The sequence below is a fragment of the Phasianus colchicus genome, chromosome 2 (genome assembly GCF_987193195.1).
Source record: "Phasianus colchicus chromosome 2, bPhaCol1.hap1.1, whole genome shotgun sequence".
NCBI classification, from domain to species: Eukaryota; Metazoa; Chordata; class Aves; order Galliformes; family Phasianidae; genus Phasianus; species Phasianus colchicus.
This window is the reverse complement of record NC_143437.1, coordinates 72090825-72104550: the sequence shown is the minus strand read 5'-3', so window position 1 is coordinate 72104550 and position 13726 is coordinate 72090825. Positions and strand designations below refer to the sequence as shown.

General features: G+C 35.1%; 1 protein-coding gene across 4 annotated transcripts in view; it reads right to left on the bottom strand.

Annotated features, from left to right (window-relative positions):
* MMS22L (MMS22 like, DNA repair protein) overlaps positions 1 to 13726 on the bottom strand; it is an 88646-nt gene that overhangs the window by 53434 nt on the left and 21486 nt on the right. For all 4 annotated transcript variants that reach the window (XM_090135977.1, XM_031610781.2, XM_090135978.1 and 1 more), the window contains exons 11-14: positions 10454 to 10516; positions 6053 to 6172; positions 5163 to 5389; positions 2356 to 2865 (exon numbers count right to left, since the gene is read on the bottom strand). In XM_090135977.1, the coding sequence (XP_089992103.1) occupies positions 2356 to 2865; positions 5163 to 5389; positions 6053 to 6172; positions 10454 to 10516 (920 nt within the window). The remainder of the gene's footprint in view (positions 1 to 2355; positions 2866 to 5162; positions 5390 to 6052; positions 6173 to 10453; positions 10517 to 13726) is intronic.

The following is a 13726-nucleotide window of genomic DNA, read 5'->3' as shown; positions in this document are numbered from 1 at the left end:
TAAAAAAAGAAATAAAAATGAGTTCTCTTGCCAAGTCATAGTTCTATTTAAATATAGGGACAACGGAATATTTGTCATGATAAAATTAAAAAAACAATAATTACTTTAAAAATACTCATTTCAAACAGTAAATACAGAAGTAAATACAACAGTCAAAAGCTACCAGCATCTTTCTATCAGACAACAAAATATAAAAATACCCAGAAAAGATTATTTCAAAACACAGAAGTGTAAAAATGGTGCAGGTGGGGGTCTCTTCACAGATGCCTTTTAAGAAAAAAAGAAAGGAAGAAAACAAGCCTTCTATCAAAACCCTGAATGCCAAGTTTTAGCCCAGAGCAAGTTTTCAAAGCTATGTTACAAACCCTTGAAAATAAAGGTTTATAATGGAAATGCTGACAGACCCTTAACCATAGCAGCATGAATACCTATAATTAAAGAAGAGCTTTTGGCTACACCTCACTCTGCAAATCGAAGATTGCTATTTTTACAATAGCCTCAAATAAAATGAATTGGGAAACCTGGAACGTGATTCTAGTAACACAGTAAGATATGTTAAAGGGGAGTGCTAAAACTATTTGACATTTTTAGCTTTAAATACTGAGGCATTTAGTTAACACAACTAAGTCAGTATTTTCATAATGCTCTGTAATCAGCAATGAAGAATGCTCCTGTGAGCCATCATCTGGGGTTAGCAGAAGTGGCACATGAAGATATTATTTCCTAACAGCCTAGAGGGAGCTTCTTCTCTCTTTAATCAGTGATCTCCCTTCCTTCCTACCTGTTGTACAGTTACAGAATTATTAGAGTGCAGTGTACAGAAAAATTACATTTACGAAAGGCCAACTATCTTTTATCTGCCTGAATTTTAAAATCAGCTGAGAGAACTGCATTGAACCATTTCATCCTTTCACACATTTCCAAACAGATCAGCTCTTATCAGTCTGGTTAAGCCAACACCACTTTCACCTCTGGTTAGCACAGTCATCCAACTCTTCCAAACAAAAAAAAACATTTTTGTGTTTTACTCATATGGCAACAGAGGACAAATTCTTCAGCGAGACTCTCAGAAGTAGGAGAGGCAGCTGGCAACACTTTACTATTTCCTGTACCATCAAGATCACAATGTATTTAGAAGCCTCATGGAATTAAACCTTGTAATTGGTGTGATAAATAGGCAGGTAACCAAATGTATACATTGAAATGAAGACCAGTTAGAAACAAGGCTCTAATGATAGCTCACATGCCAACTGGTGTTTGAGCGACTCACTAGCTCAAATATTACAGCAACTTGCTTTTAGTAAGAAAAGGTATGAATACAGTACCTAGCCCTCAGAAGTCTATGAAAGATGTCCATGTCCTTCTGTCTATGTTACAAGAGGACTACATAGCCCTCAAATTTTGGAAGCTTTCAGACAAATGTCAAGTTATGAAATAGGCAATGTTTTCACAAGTCTCCCTACTTCATCTTAAAGAAACAACAAAAGCTCTGTATTAGCAAATGAAGAAAATGTCAAAGCATTTTTGAAGTCTCCAATTTATTCCAGCAAATACATTCAGTTGAACTGAAATACTAAATAATAAATCAAGTAAACTTAGTTTCACGCTTCATCCTTTTTGAAAAGACTGCCTGAAAAAACTGTCACTTTGGATGTATAAGCTATTGACAGCTGCAGTCAAAGCTACTAGACAATAAAAAGGAAGCTAGTTAAAAAGAGACCTTGCATACGGGCCTCACTATTCCTGTTGTGCACTCTTCTACAGTTCTTTTCACGTATTTCAGTCTCACACATTCGAAGTAATGGCAAATCAATAGCTGCCTCTTACTATCTTAAAAATATCTTTGGGCTTCAAAATGGAAGACTACCTCTAAAAAGAATCTGTAGACAAAAATATTGAAGGGTATGATGGATGCTAAAAACTGAACTAACACATCAAAGCAAAACTGCAGTTTCCAAAGTCATATATGATTTCCTTCTTTTCTAGGTAAGTATTTCCAGAAAAGTATGTAAGTCTACATAATTGTTTTATTTGTTTGCAACCTTGACAAACGTGGCGAGAAAACAGAAACTAGAATGAAGTCTGTAAAACAGAATATTCACCAAGGCTTTCTGTCCCTGATATTTTGTAATGAATTAATGACCTGAAATAGTAAGAAAACATTTTTAAGATTCCGAATGCAGTAATGTATTGGTGGGTATAAAAATTTACTGCATCATTCACAATCCTTCAAAACTGTCTATTTCCTTTTTCCCTTTTTCTCTATTTCAGTGGGAAATTAATATGAATTACAGTTTAACTCTGAACATAAAACAATGTGCCAGTCTATATCCACAGTCTAACAAAATTACTTACCGAAGTCTGGCTATAACAACCTGAAGAAAATTCAAGACCATACTCAGTTCAGCTCCTCGACAAGCAGGCAGCAGCATAGTAAAGCCATCATTTAGCAACTTTTCCTCAGAAAGGCTCAAGTAGCAGCTGGTCTCAAACACTTCTTGGACACCATCGATGTATGTTGAAAGCAGAGTCCAGAGATTTTGTTTCTGTGTGTAGTCATTTTTGGTTACTAAAAACTCCTTTGCCTTGACACGAAAAGCATTTGAGAGTTTCTCAGCTAGGACACTAATGTCCATATTCTTCTCAACATAAATCAGAAGGAAAGCAAAATGGCCTCTCCAAATGAGAGCTCTCTGAGATGGGCTAACCAAGGATGGAGTCAGGAAATCCAAAAGATCCAGCACTCGACTCACTATATCTTCTGTTTCTGCAACAATTGCTAGCAGGAGGAACAGGTTAAAAAAGTTCTGCAGCCCCACTTCTGTCAGTTCCTGCATTCTTTTCCGATGGAATTTGGAATAAATTCTACATTAAAAAAAATAAATAAAATGGAAAACATTAAAAAAAAAATCCAGCAAAACAACAAAAAAATTTTCTTGAAATATTTAATTTTCTATTTACTTTCAGGTGGTTCCCAGAAGACTAAAAACCAAAACAAGTCATACATACATACACACAAAACTTAACAGGCAGGGACCCTCCATCCTTAGGACAGAGCATAGATTTACTTGGATACACATTTCTCTTCTTACATAATACTACTGAATTTCACCTTTTTTACCACCACTGCAGTAAAACGAAATGGAAGATTTTCGATGGAAAGCTCCTTTCCCCCAGAGTACTTCATGAAAGTCTATACTGTCCTTTACTGTACACCTATTTTATGGAGTGAGAACTACAAGTTTGGAAGAAAACAAGAAAACAGGTATTTGGGAAAAAAAACCTCAATCTAACAAGTGGGCATCCAATACTTTGGCTTGCCTGAGCTGCACTGACTGAAGAGGAATTGTCTTGGGCTGCATATAAAATATATAATATAGTCAATGTAGCTAAGTAACAAAACTTGTTTTTTATTTATAAAAAAAAAAAGAGGCCAAAAAACCATAAAATTCTAGCAGGCTGATTTTAAGAAATTTTAAGCTGTACTGCTTATATGATAGTGCTCAAGTTATGCATAGCTGATGGTGAGAAGCACTGCTACTTTGCAACTCGAAAGTTACAAAACAGAAAAGTAAAAAGCAAAAAGCTTTCACACAGAAAGCAGAAACTCTTTCATGTGACTTTAGCCCAGGCCTAGACTTTTAAGTAAATGTCACCAGTCTTACAACACAGGAATAAGATGAAAATGGGTTGCTTAACTTCTTATTTGTGAAATTAAGAACTTTGCTATATGCTTCACCTTTAAAATAAATTCCACATGCATAAAGTGAGTTAAACATCCTTAAAGGCTGTTTTTCTATCCTGTCACCTGGAAAAATTGTTGGAAATGGTGCTGAGGTTATCAAATCTAGCCACCAAAAATTATAGCAAATCCAATTAATGTTGTTTGGTAGTAAATTACTACTGACAGGCGTTTATGTTCTTCATGCATCAATTAATGCTTGGTTAGCTGCTGAAAATAGAGTTCATCCCAAAAATCATAGCTGTAGGCTGTTAAATTTTGCTACTTGTGTAATTGATTTATACAAGTCAGATGCAATGAATACTGGTTGAGCAGACTGACAAAGCGTGTTGTGTATTATTATTCCCCCTCTTAAATTAGGCAAAGTAACAAGCTATAACAACAAAAACGTAAGGATAATTTGTTTTCAGCAAAAATGAAGCAGGCTAATTTAAATTACTAACTAAAGCAAGACACTGATTCCACATCTAATAATATATCTCTTTCAATGTGTAGTTGTAGCAATTTTTAAACCCAAACTTTACTGATTGTAACAACCCATGAAGTTTATATAGACAGCACACATTTTCTCCTTCTCACAGGAAAGACTACCTTTCTTTTTTGGAAGAAACACACCACATAGCCTTGTAGGCCTTCAATATGTGCATTTTATCCTTTTTTTTTTTTAGTTTACATACAGAAGTATGGGATTAGTACTTAATAAAGTCTTAAAAATCAAAACCAGTAAAAGCAAAACTAATTCTATGTCTGTTACATCTAATGAAAATAATCCTAAGCATCAGAATCTTTAGTGATCAGTACAATATAATTACTAAAAGTGTTAAAGATTTAATAAGTATGCAAAATCAAGATTTGAATTTAAAGCATATATATTTCATTTTTTTTAATATCATGACTTAATAAATATCTTAATTAGCATGTTTCAAAATTAAATAAAAAAGCAAAACTCTCAGCAAAAAACACTGTGAGAAATGTTGGCAATGATAAAAAAGTAAATATAAGTGGAATTGCAGGGATAGCAAGAGCCAGGTTGCATGTTCTTGGACAACACTGCTTACACGAAGCTCAAAACAAAATTTGTGTGCTTTAATTATATTACCCTATTGGCAACAGAGTTGTACCTCTGCATCATTTGCCAGTATACCAATTTCTGGCTGGTGGGACAATGTAAATCATCACAGGCTGCAAATGTCAAGGTGACTCTTAGACCCAGCTAGACACCTGTTACAGCCTTAGCTGACAACTGAAACTTAAGGGGACAACTGCCTTCTTCAGCTTGTGAATCACCCTTCATTCCTCATCCTCTTTACTTTCCCACAAGCATAGCACCCCATTCTGTCTTAGTATGTGGCTCAAAGGGCCATGCAGTCAGACTGACTAGATCTCTTACTGAGCGAGACAAGCTAAATAGCAGCCATACCGTCCTTTGATTTGTTTCCAAGGATGCACACCACTGTTCTCTGCCTCTTCTTTCATCATCCGTGCCAAAATGCTGAGAAAAATGAGGTAACTGTTGCTGGACTTGTACAAGGTGGGAATCTGCTGTTCACAACAGCAACTTTTCACCAACTCAAGCATTGACAAAGAAGTTTTACTAATACTTGCCAGACCCTTCAGACCAAGCCAAGGAACAGTAAAGCAACTGTTCTAAAAGAATAAATAAAACAATTAAGAAGATAAGTAATAATAAATGTTAATATTTGTAAGACAGCAAGATAAAATCTTTCACACAAACAATAAAGAGATAATGCCTTTAAGTTGCACCAGGGAAGGTTCAGGTTGGATATTAGGAAAAAATTCTTCTCATAAATAGCAGTGAGGTATTGGAACAGGTTGATCAGGGAGGTGAAGGAGTCATCATTCCTTGAGGTTCAAGAAAATAGTAGATGTGGCACTGAGGGACACAGTTTAGTGGCATGATATCCATGGGTTGATGGTTGGACTGAATGATCTTTGTGGTCTTTCCAAATTTAATGAAACTATCATTCTACAGGGCAAGCTTCTATGCAATTCCAAAAATGAAAACACATTGTAAAGGTGCAAAGCATCTTCATAGAAAATCCAAATAAGTAGTCCTGATTAAGAATACAAATACATTCTAATTTATTCTGTTGTGGCATAACATAACAAATCATAAGATATGTTTAAACACAATTTCTTAAACGAACACAGCAAATTTAGAGTTACTGTCATTGTCTAGTCAATTTTACAAAAGCATAGTAGTTTGGCTAAATGATAATCTGAATTAATTGCTAAAAATTGAAGAATATCCACATGCAATTCTTTATTTCAATTTACTCATCTACTTACCAGATTCTTGCTGTAATAATCCCAGAGTATGGTGACGACAGATAGGTTCCAGTCCCAGAAATGACACAAAGTCAAACAGCACTGAAGATGCATTCGTAACTGTTCCTCTAATACACCAGTCTGGCAAAGAGAATAAAAATTTTATTTTAGAAGGGGAGTATCACCTTGCCTACCTATAAATCCAACACTATCAGACTATTGAGAATGATTTTTTAATGAAAACATTATTTCTGGTCATATAATGTTGAGCAAATGGCACCTACTAAGACAAGCAATGAACTCGAGATAAGCTGACAAACACACATGGGTGTTGCCCTGCAAATCTCCCTGCAACCTGCTCAGTAGTTCATTATACAACCTTTTAGGTGTCCACAGAGTTGTAGACACATTAAGATAACAGCAATCTCAACACAGTGAGCCTAACTTGAAACACAATTGTATGGTAGAGGACCACACAGAACATAAATGGTGCATGAATGTGCAAGTCAGTTAGCTTTTAAATTCATTTGTCACATATATCCAAAGGAAAGTTCATGCACCATTGATACGGAGGGGAGGCACACCTGTCTTGAGACCTCATGTTTCTCTTGACAGCATAGCAAAGAGGAGGATCATTAATTTCAGCATCATATCCCCAAAATTTTTGCAACCATGCTACATTGATAACATCCCAGACAACTCTAAATGAACAGCAAATAAGCCTCTTACTACTACCAATGAGTTCCTTTGCAAAAACATTTTGAATCTTTATCAGTTTCAAACAAGATGGTCTTAACAGTCGTTTCTAACATAAACAATTCTATGATTCTGTATGAGCCTTACAACTTAAAATCATAGTGTCAAGAAGGGCACAGAACCTCTTTCATGTCTCAGATAAATATCTGAAAGTTATATCTTCCAGTTCCAATTACAGTCTACAGCGTCCTGGATTACATATATCCCAAGTCGATCTAATTCAGAAAAAGTTTAACTAAAATAATAAAAACTAGAAAAATGTTACAAAACAAGAACCCCACTCAGTGATGCTGGGTAATGAAAAATACCACATTAGGTTGCAAAGTTGTTTGTTGTTTTTAATGGTCTTTCATTAAGTAACTGTTACTGGAAAAGAGGGACTTCCGCTCTCACAATGCTCCTTCTTACGATTTACAATTTCTATACATCCTCTTACTCCCCCCTTTAACTTCTAATCATGTCTATCTTCTCATGAGCAATTAAGTAGGATATTTCTAAAGTAAGTTGAAAATTGAAAGGTTGTCACAGGAAATTGCACATTCAAAACATTACATATAACAACACATACAATAAAAATGTCTACAAAAGAAGAGTGATCTTTAATTATTGTTAAACGTGATGTAAGTACCTATAAAATTGGTAGTCTCTCCCCTCAAAAAATAATTTCATCCCAAAACCTGATGACAGAACTGCAGCCATTTTCAACAATTGCTATTCTTTTACAAATAAAAGCAAGAGTCTAGACATAAAACAAACTGCAAATGAACATATCCATTTCTCTAGAGACATCTATTCAATTACAAAAGACAAGAAAAAACAAACAAACCTCACATATGCACATCCTTTGGAAGAAAAATGCTTGAATCCTAAAGCTGTAATTTATGTTTAGGATTACTTTTAGGATTCAACTCAACAATGACTGTTTCAATCAAACTAATTCAACAATAAACATGGTATTTTGAGCTGCTTCTATTCCAACCATTACTTATGTGTTCAACAATAGTTTTATAATAGTTACCAAAACCAAGAGAGAACTGAATGTTTTATTTCATATTTAATATGAAAGTCTCCAGACTTCAAACTCCCCTGGAAATAATGGATTCTCTCATTGCACTTTTGCTTAAAATGATCTCCTGCACTGCTGGAAACGCTATTAGAACTCTTGAGGTAGTCAGCTTTTAATTTATTGCAGAAGGGAGGAACATCAGATACTATCAAAATGATAGTATTATCTGAAAGCAACAGTTTTCCATGATGATCTCCTACTGAAGTAACAAAATTGGTTTCCTAGAACTACAAGAAGTAATTCTGTATTTCTTCTAGAGTAGAATTAAACACTGAAATAGTGAAGGCATAATAAAATTAAAGCAGAAATCAAACAATCCTGAAACATTTATTACTCCAAATAAGAGATGGCTAATAAGAACGACTGCCATCATTTCTACCAACAAAAACCCTTTTGATTCTCACTTACAATAGAAGTTTCATATTATACTGACATCCCATAAATTTAGTTGTTTAGAATACAAATGTTTAATATTTGTTAATATCACTATCACAACAATTTTCATTTTGCAGACCAGCTTTACCTTTGTCATTAACACCAAAACAGAAATGAAGGTATTAATTACTAATTCCTGCCCTGTCTTGCAAATGAGAGATTCACTATGTTCTTCCAATTTATTTGCTGCTACTCTACTCTAAATAAAAGATTGCATGTTTAAAAGGATGGCTTAGGTAAGATTCAGCCTAAAAGCAAAGCCAAGCCTTAGTGGGCAATATCTTCAGTACTATCCCATTAGTTGATTACAAATAGCATTCTGCGCCCTTCTTTCTTTCTTTCCCTGCTCATCCATGTTCTACTATCAGTGACTTCTCAATACTCCATTGTGCTTCTCATTCCAACTTTTTTCTGGACTCAGGAATACTCATTTAGGAGATGCTTAGAAGATACAATAAGATAGCTGAAAAGGTAAGAGCAGCAACACGAAGCTCGGAGACCAGCAGAGGAGCTGGACATACCTACAGGTGAAAGAAAACTTCCCTCCCAGACACTGTCAAGAAAACTGATATGCAAGAAGAGGAAGAACAGTGCATTTTTTAATGTACATAATATTCACTTGCACATACATGCATAGAGACAGGTAGATGGCTCCTAAGACTGCTGGTTACAAACATAGCTTTGGCAAATGTCTTCTTTTGAAGTCCTTTGTAACTTAAAACTGACATTTGCCTTGTATTACTGTGTCATTATTGACTCATTGACATTTTCTGAACTCAGACTTACTAAACTGTCTACAAATGAATGCCTATTTAACAAAAGCATTAATAACTGTACATTTAGGGTATATTCAAATTCAAGATAACTTTATAATAGTAAGATTTCACTAGAAAATGAGACCTTTTTAAAAAAATATGTAACTACAAGGCCATCTTTTTGTTCTCACATTGCTAATATACAGAAGATACAACACAAGAAAATGGCTAATGAACTACTCATAGCTCTTATGGCTCATATCTCATAATTTATTCAATTTCTCGCAAAAAATGATAAGCATCCAATAAGTGAGGTAATCACTACAGTTTTAATGTATGTGTATCACATATATTCAAGTATATACCATGAAATCATTCGAAAGCCAGTCTTAATCCAAAAGAACTACACGAAGTTAACATGGGACATAACTTTTTAATAGCAAGCCCATTGTTTCAACCACTCTAACAACTACAAAGTATCTTTTTGTAAAAACTATATTTGTAAGAAGTATTTTTGCTCACTCTTGTTTCTGCTACAGCTGCCTCTACTGCATGAACAGGGCAGTAACAGTAATAAAAAAATACCGATTCCTCTTCTGCTTCCAGCAGCAGAACTTTGCAGGATTTTTTTTTTTTCATTCGAGACCAAATACAAAAATAAATATGGTGATTCTCATTTTAAGCACACACAATTTAAAGAAATATTTTTTATAGTTGCTGCTGTTACAACATTTGCAATTTGTACCATGCAACTTGATAACAAATTTAGAGAGCTGCAACGTTATGCACTTAAAAACGTGATGAATAGCATATTTAAAAGCATTTTAAAAGGAGGTCAATTCTGACCTCTGGGCCATGAAGCACTGCATTAACAGTTCTGCAGAAAGAAAAATGATAAGGTATGAAATGAGTGCTCAGAAACTAGAACCTTATCTGTAAGAGTTTGATTCAAGCCTGTAAGACAAATTGCTCAGCAAGGCAAGTCACCTTCCTGCTGTGATGAGGATATAGCTGAATTTTCAATGCAGCTGACTATCTCCCTCATCATGTCTCTTCAACTTGATATCCTTACATTCAATATCTGGTTTACATTTTCTAAGCATCCAGTTCTTATTCTGAATACATCTTGTCTGAGTAGCCATACACCTACCCTTACTGGATAATTATCTTTTTCCTTTATCTGACGATTTAGCATCAAGCACAACCACTTAAAAGCAAGTCTAACTGCTAACAAGGAGGGCACTGTATACTGTTATAGTTAAGCTACATCGAGGATTTTCATCTACCTGTGATAAATATACTAGAACTCAAAAAATACACTCGTTATTTGGTCTTTGTTTCATGCACTGTCTTTTCCAGAAGCAACCCTGACACTTCCCTTATTCATTTTTTCTTCGTTTACGCACTTACTTGAGCACCGATGGAATTTTTAAGCAGTTCCTCCACAAACTTCCAATTGGATTCCTTATGTTTCTGAAAAATAATGATTATCAGCATGAGCTAACATTGGTATATCTTACAGGAACCACTACGTAATAACAAAAATAAGAAGACATTTACAGAAATATTTTGTTTCATGACAGCATACTGTAGTCACCACTAAAAAACAAGTATTCCATTTTATGAATATAATTGTTACCTGGCCTAAAATTAGGACTCATAAACAATAACAAAAAAACACAAAAACAAAATAACCCACAAGGAACAAAAACCCAGAATAATGGTATTTTAACAGATTTATGTGGCCCATCTGCAGTTCCAACCTTCACTTCTAGTAAAGAAGCAAAACGTCATTTTCAATAATACAAATAATAAACAAGTCTTGAAATGTATGCATTTAGCAATCTCTAAAAAGAAGATAAAGGGTAGGAAAAAGGCACAATCTTAATTTCCTTGTTTTTTCAGGGAAAAACTACTTCTAACTCATTTTTCCTATTCTAAAATCAAAGACCAATTGAATATGAAGGCAGCCAAATAGTAAGGATCTAGATAGAAAAAAAAAACACAGGATAGGTCAAACATGGCCCATAATCCATATTTCCCATCTTGGGAAGAGAGATGACTATTCATTTGAATCAACTAGACCATGCTACTAAAGTAAAAGATTTGCATTGAAAAGTATATTAAAAAAAAAAAAAAAAAAGGATTTAGGGAAAGTAGAAAAGGGTAGATGATTTTCTAAGTAAGGTTATTTACCAAGAAAAAAAAACAAAAAGGCAACCAAGCCAACACATTTACAATTCTCAGCTACAACTAGATTACCCAGGAGTACCAAAAATCAACTCTTATACCCAGTTATATAAACATCCTGTGTTGATTATCTAGATGCATGATTGTAGTATTTTCATCATTAGTTCTGCTTTACTATCTCCACTATCACAACTGTTAAACCTTACAAATTATTTTGCAGATACCTGTCCTTTAAATGTACCTGTACAGAGCTTAAGATAAAGAGCATCATATGCTTTGTAATGGAAATAACTGCTTTCCAGCAGAAATGCTACTGTCCCCTGCCCTCCTCTGTTACTGATTATTCTAGTTAGCGTCATGACTTGGTGACAATTCCACACAGAATTTCTAACTGTACTGAGAAAATTTAAGGCCAACTTTAAAAAAGAGAGGTATATAAACACTTATGTAACATAATTTGACTACTTTGTGGATTTACACTTCTGCACTGTGGAAAAAGAAAAAGGAATATTTTGAAAAGCTGCTAATGTTATCGAGACTATTTACAGGACAAATATGAATAAAGGGACAGGCCTGCATGAAGTTGCACTACAGATCTCATAATTTAGAAACTTCAGCAGTATCAATTAAGGAGCTGCTTCCTTCTCATCCTGCCCTCACATTCACAACATTCTACTGGCCAGTTGTTCTGATTCTTTTGCTTGTGGGACCCGATGTGAACTGATGCAGTGACCTAACCAGAGCATTAAGAGAAAAGAGGATAAAAACAGGAAGAGGGCCTGACTGAGATGATGGAACAGGGGCACAAATAATTGCACTGGAACAGCAAATGGTGTATCATACATCAGGTGGTAAAGAGGACTTCTTAAGCTATTACTGATACTGAAGTCTTTGTGTCAGTTAAAACCCATGTCAGAAGGAGAGATCACTGCATCTCTGCTTTGTATTTTGACTGCTACATCTTAAGAACTGATACTATGCGATTATCTACAGCGTCTGCTGCAAACTCCAAGTGAAGTTAATTGTCTGCTCAAAGGCCAGATTTTCAGAGATAGATAGTATAGGAATCATGCCAAATGGCTACGAGGCCACTGGTTATCTGGAGCAACTTGCTCAGAGCACGCTTTTAGCACTTCCATAGCCCAAGGACACGTGATTTATAGAAAAGGTGTCCATAGGCAAAGTTCCAGCTCAGTTGCAGTATACAGGTCACCATACAGAATTCTGGAGTAATCTATGGCAAACTCTTGTCACCAACTGGAACTGATTATAAAATCGTACTCAGGTTCAACTCAGACTCGGGAAAGAACAGCACAACAACCTGCTGCACTCTTCTTTTAGCTTCAGTTGTCTCTTTTAACAGATGTTTCATTCAAATCTCAGTAAATTTACATCCTAACAGTATTCTCTGCTACACTGGCAATATGGCATCGCAACTGTTTGAAATCCACTTTTGTCGGAGAATATGTAGAATCTGCATCTTTTACTCCAGATCTGCTGGCTTACTATATCCCTCCCTCTACTCTCAAATAGCCCTAGAATCAGCAGGACCTGCAGACCCTGAAGTATGTAAAACTGCTCCGAAAACCAAAACCTTAAGTAGGGGCCCCTCTGGCTTCTCAGAGAGAAACTTCTACAGAGACTAACACCTCCCTACCTGGAAATCCATAGCAAGCTTCTCAGTTGGAAGCCCATGTTTGCATATCTTGCCACGTAGTCATTTCAAATCATTTAAAGGCAAGAATTCTTAGCCTCAAGTAATTCTGCCTGTATTTCCTCAGTCCATAGTATATTGAAACTGACCCCTGCAATGTTCACAAGCAGCAATTTTTCTCACCAGTTCCCATCTGGATTTTAAATCCAGCTTCTCAGAATAGTGAATTGGGACCTCAATGTGGGGTTCATGAAAGAGGTATACACTGTACTTTCCTCAGAAAACAGCATCTAGAAAGCCTGGCCAAAATTTTCTAGTTTTAAAAATGGCTTCATGTGTATGAATTATATATTCAATATATATGAATCACTGCATATTTGAAATTACGTTATATGAGCTAAAGGGGAAAAATAAAAAGAAGCAAGTCTGAAACCTATTTAGAATTTTAAAAGCTTTCATAATAACCTCAAGGCCATGCAGTCCACATTAAAAAATTGAAAATCTTCTACAGACGACATAGGCTTAGAGGCAATTCTTGCTATGAAGCACATGAATAACCATCATTATGACACATCGCCCTCCCACCTCTGATCACAGTTAATTAAAAGAAAGCGTGTGCCACGAAGCTATCACGTCAGATATTTAACCAACAAAACAGGACAACATTAAGTTCTGACATAATTTCATTCGTTTAAAAAAAAAAAAAATTGCATCAAGGACTCTTTTAATCTTATCTCTAAAGAATGTTTGAGGATATATTTCAGAAACAAACAAACACAAGAGGAAATGAATGCAGTCTACTATTTACACAACTACTTACGACAATTTACATTCTTGTG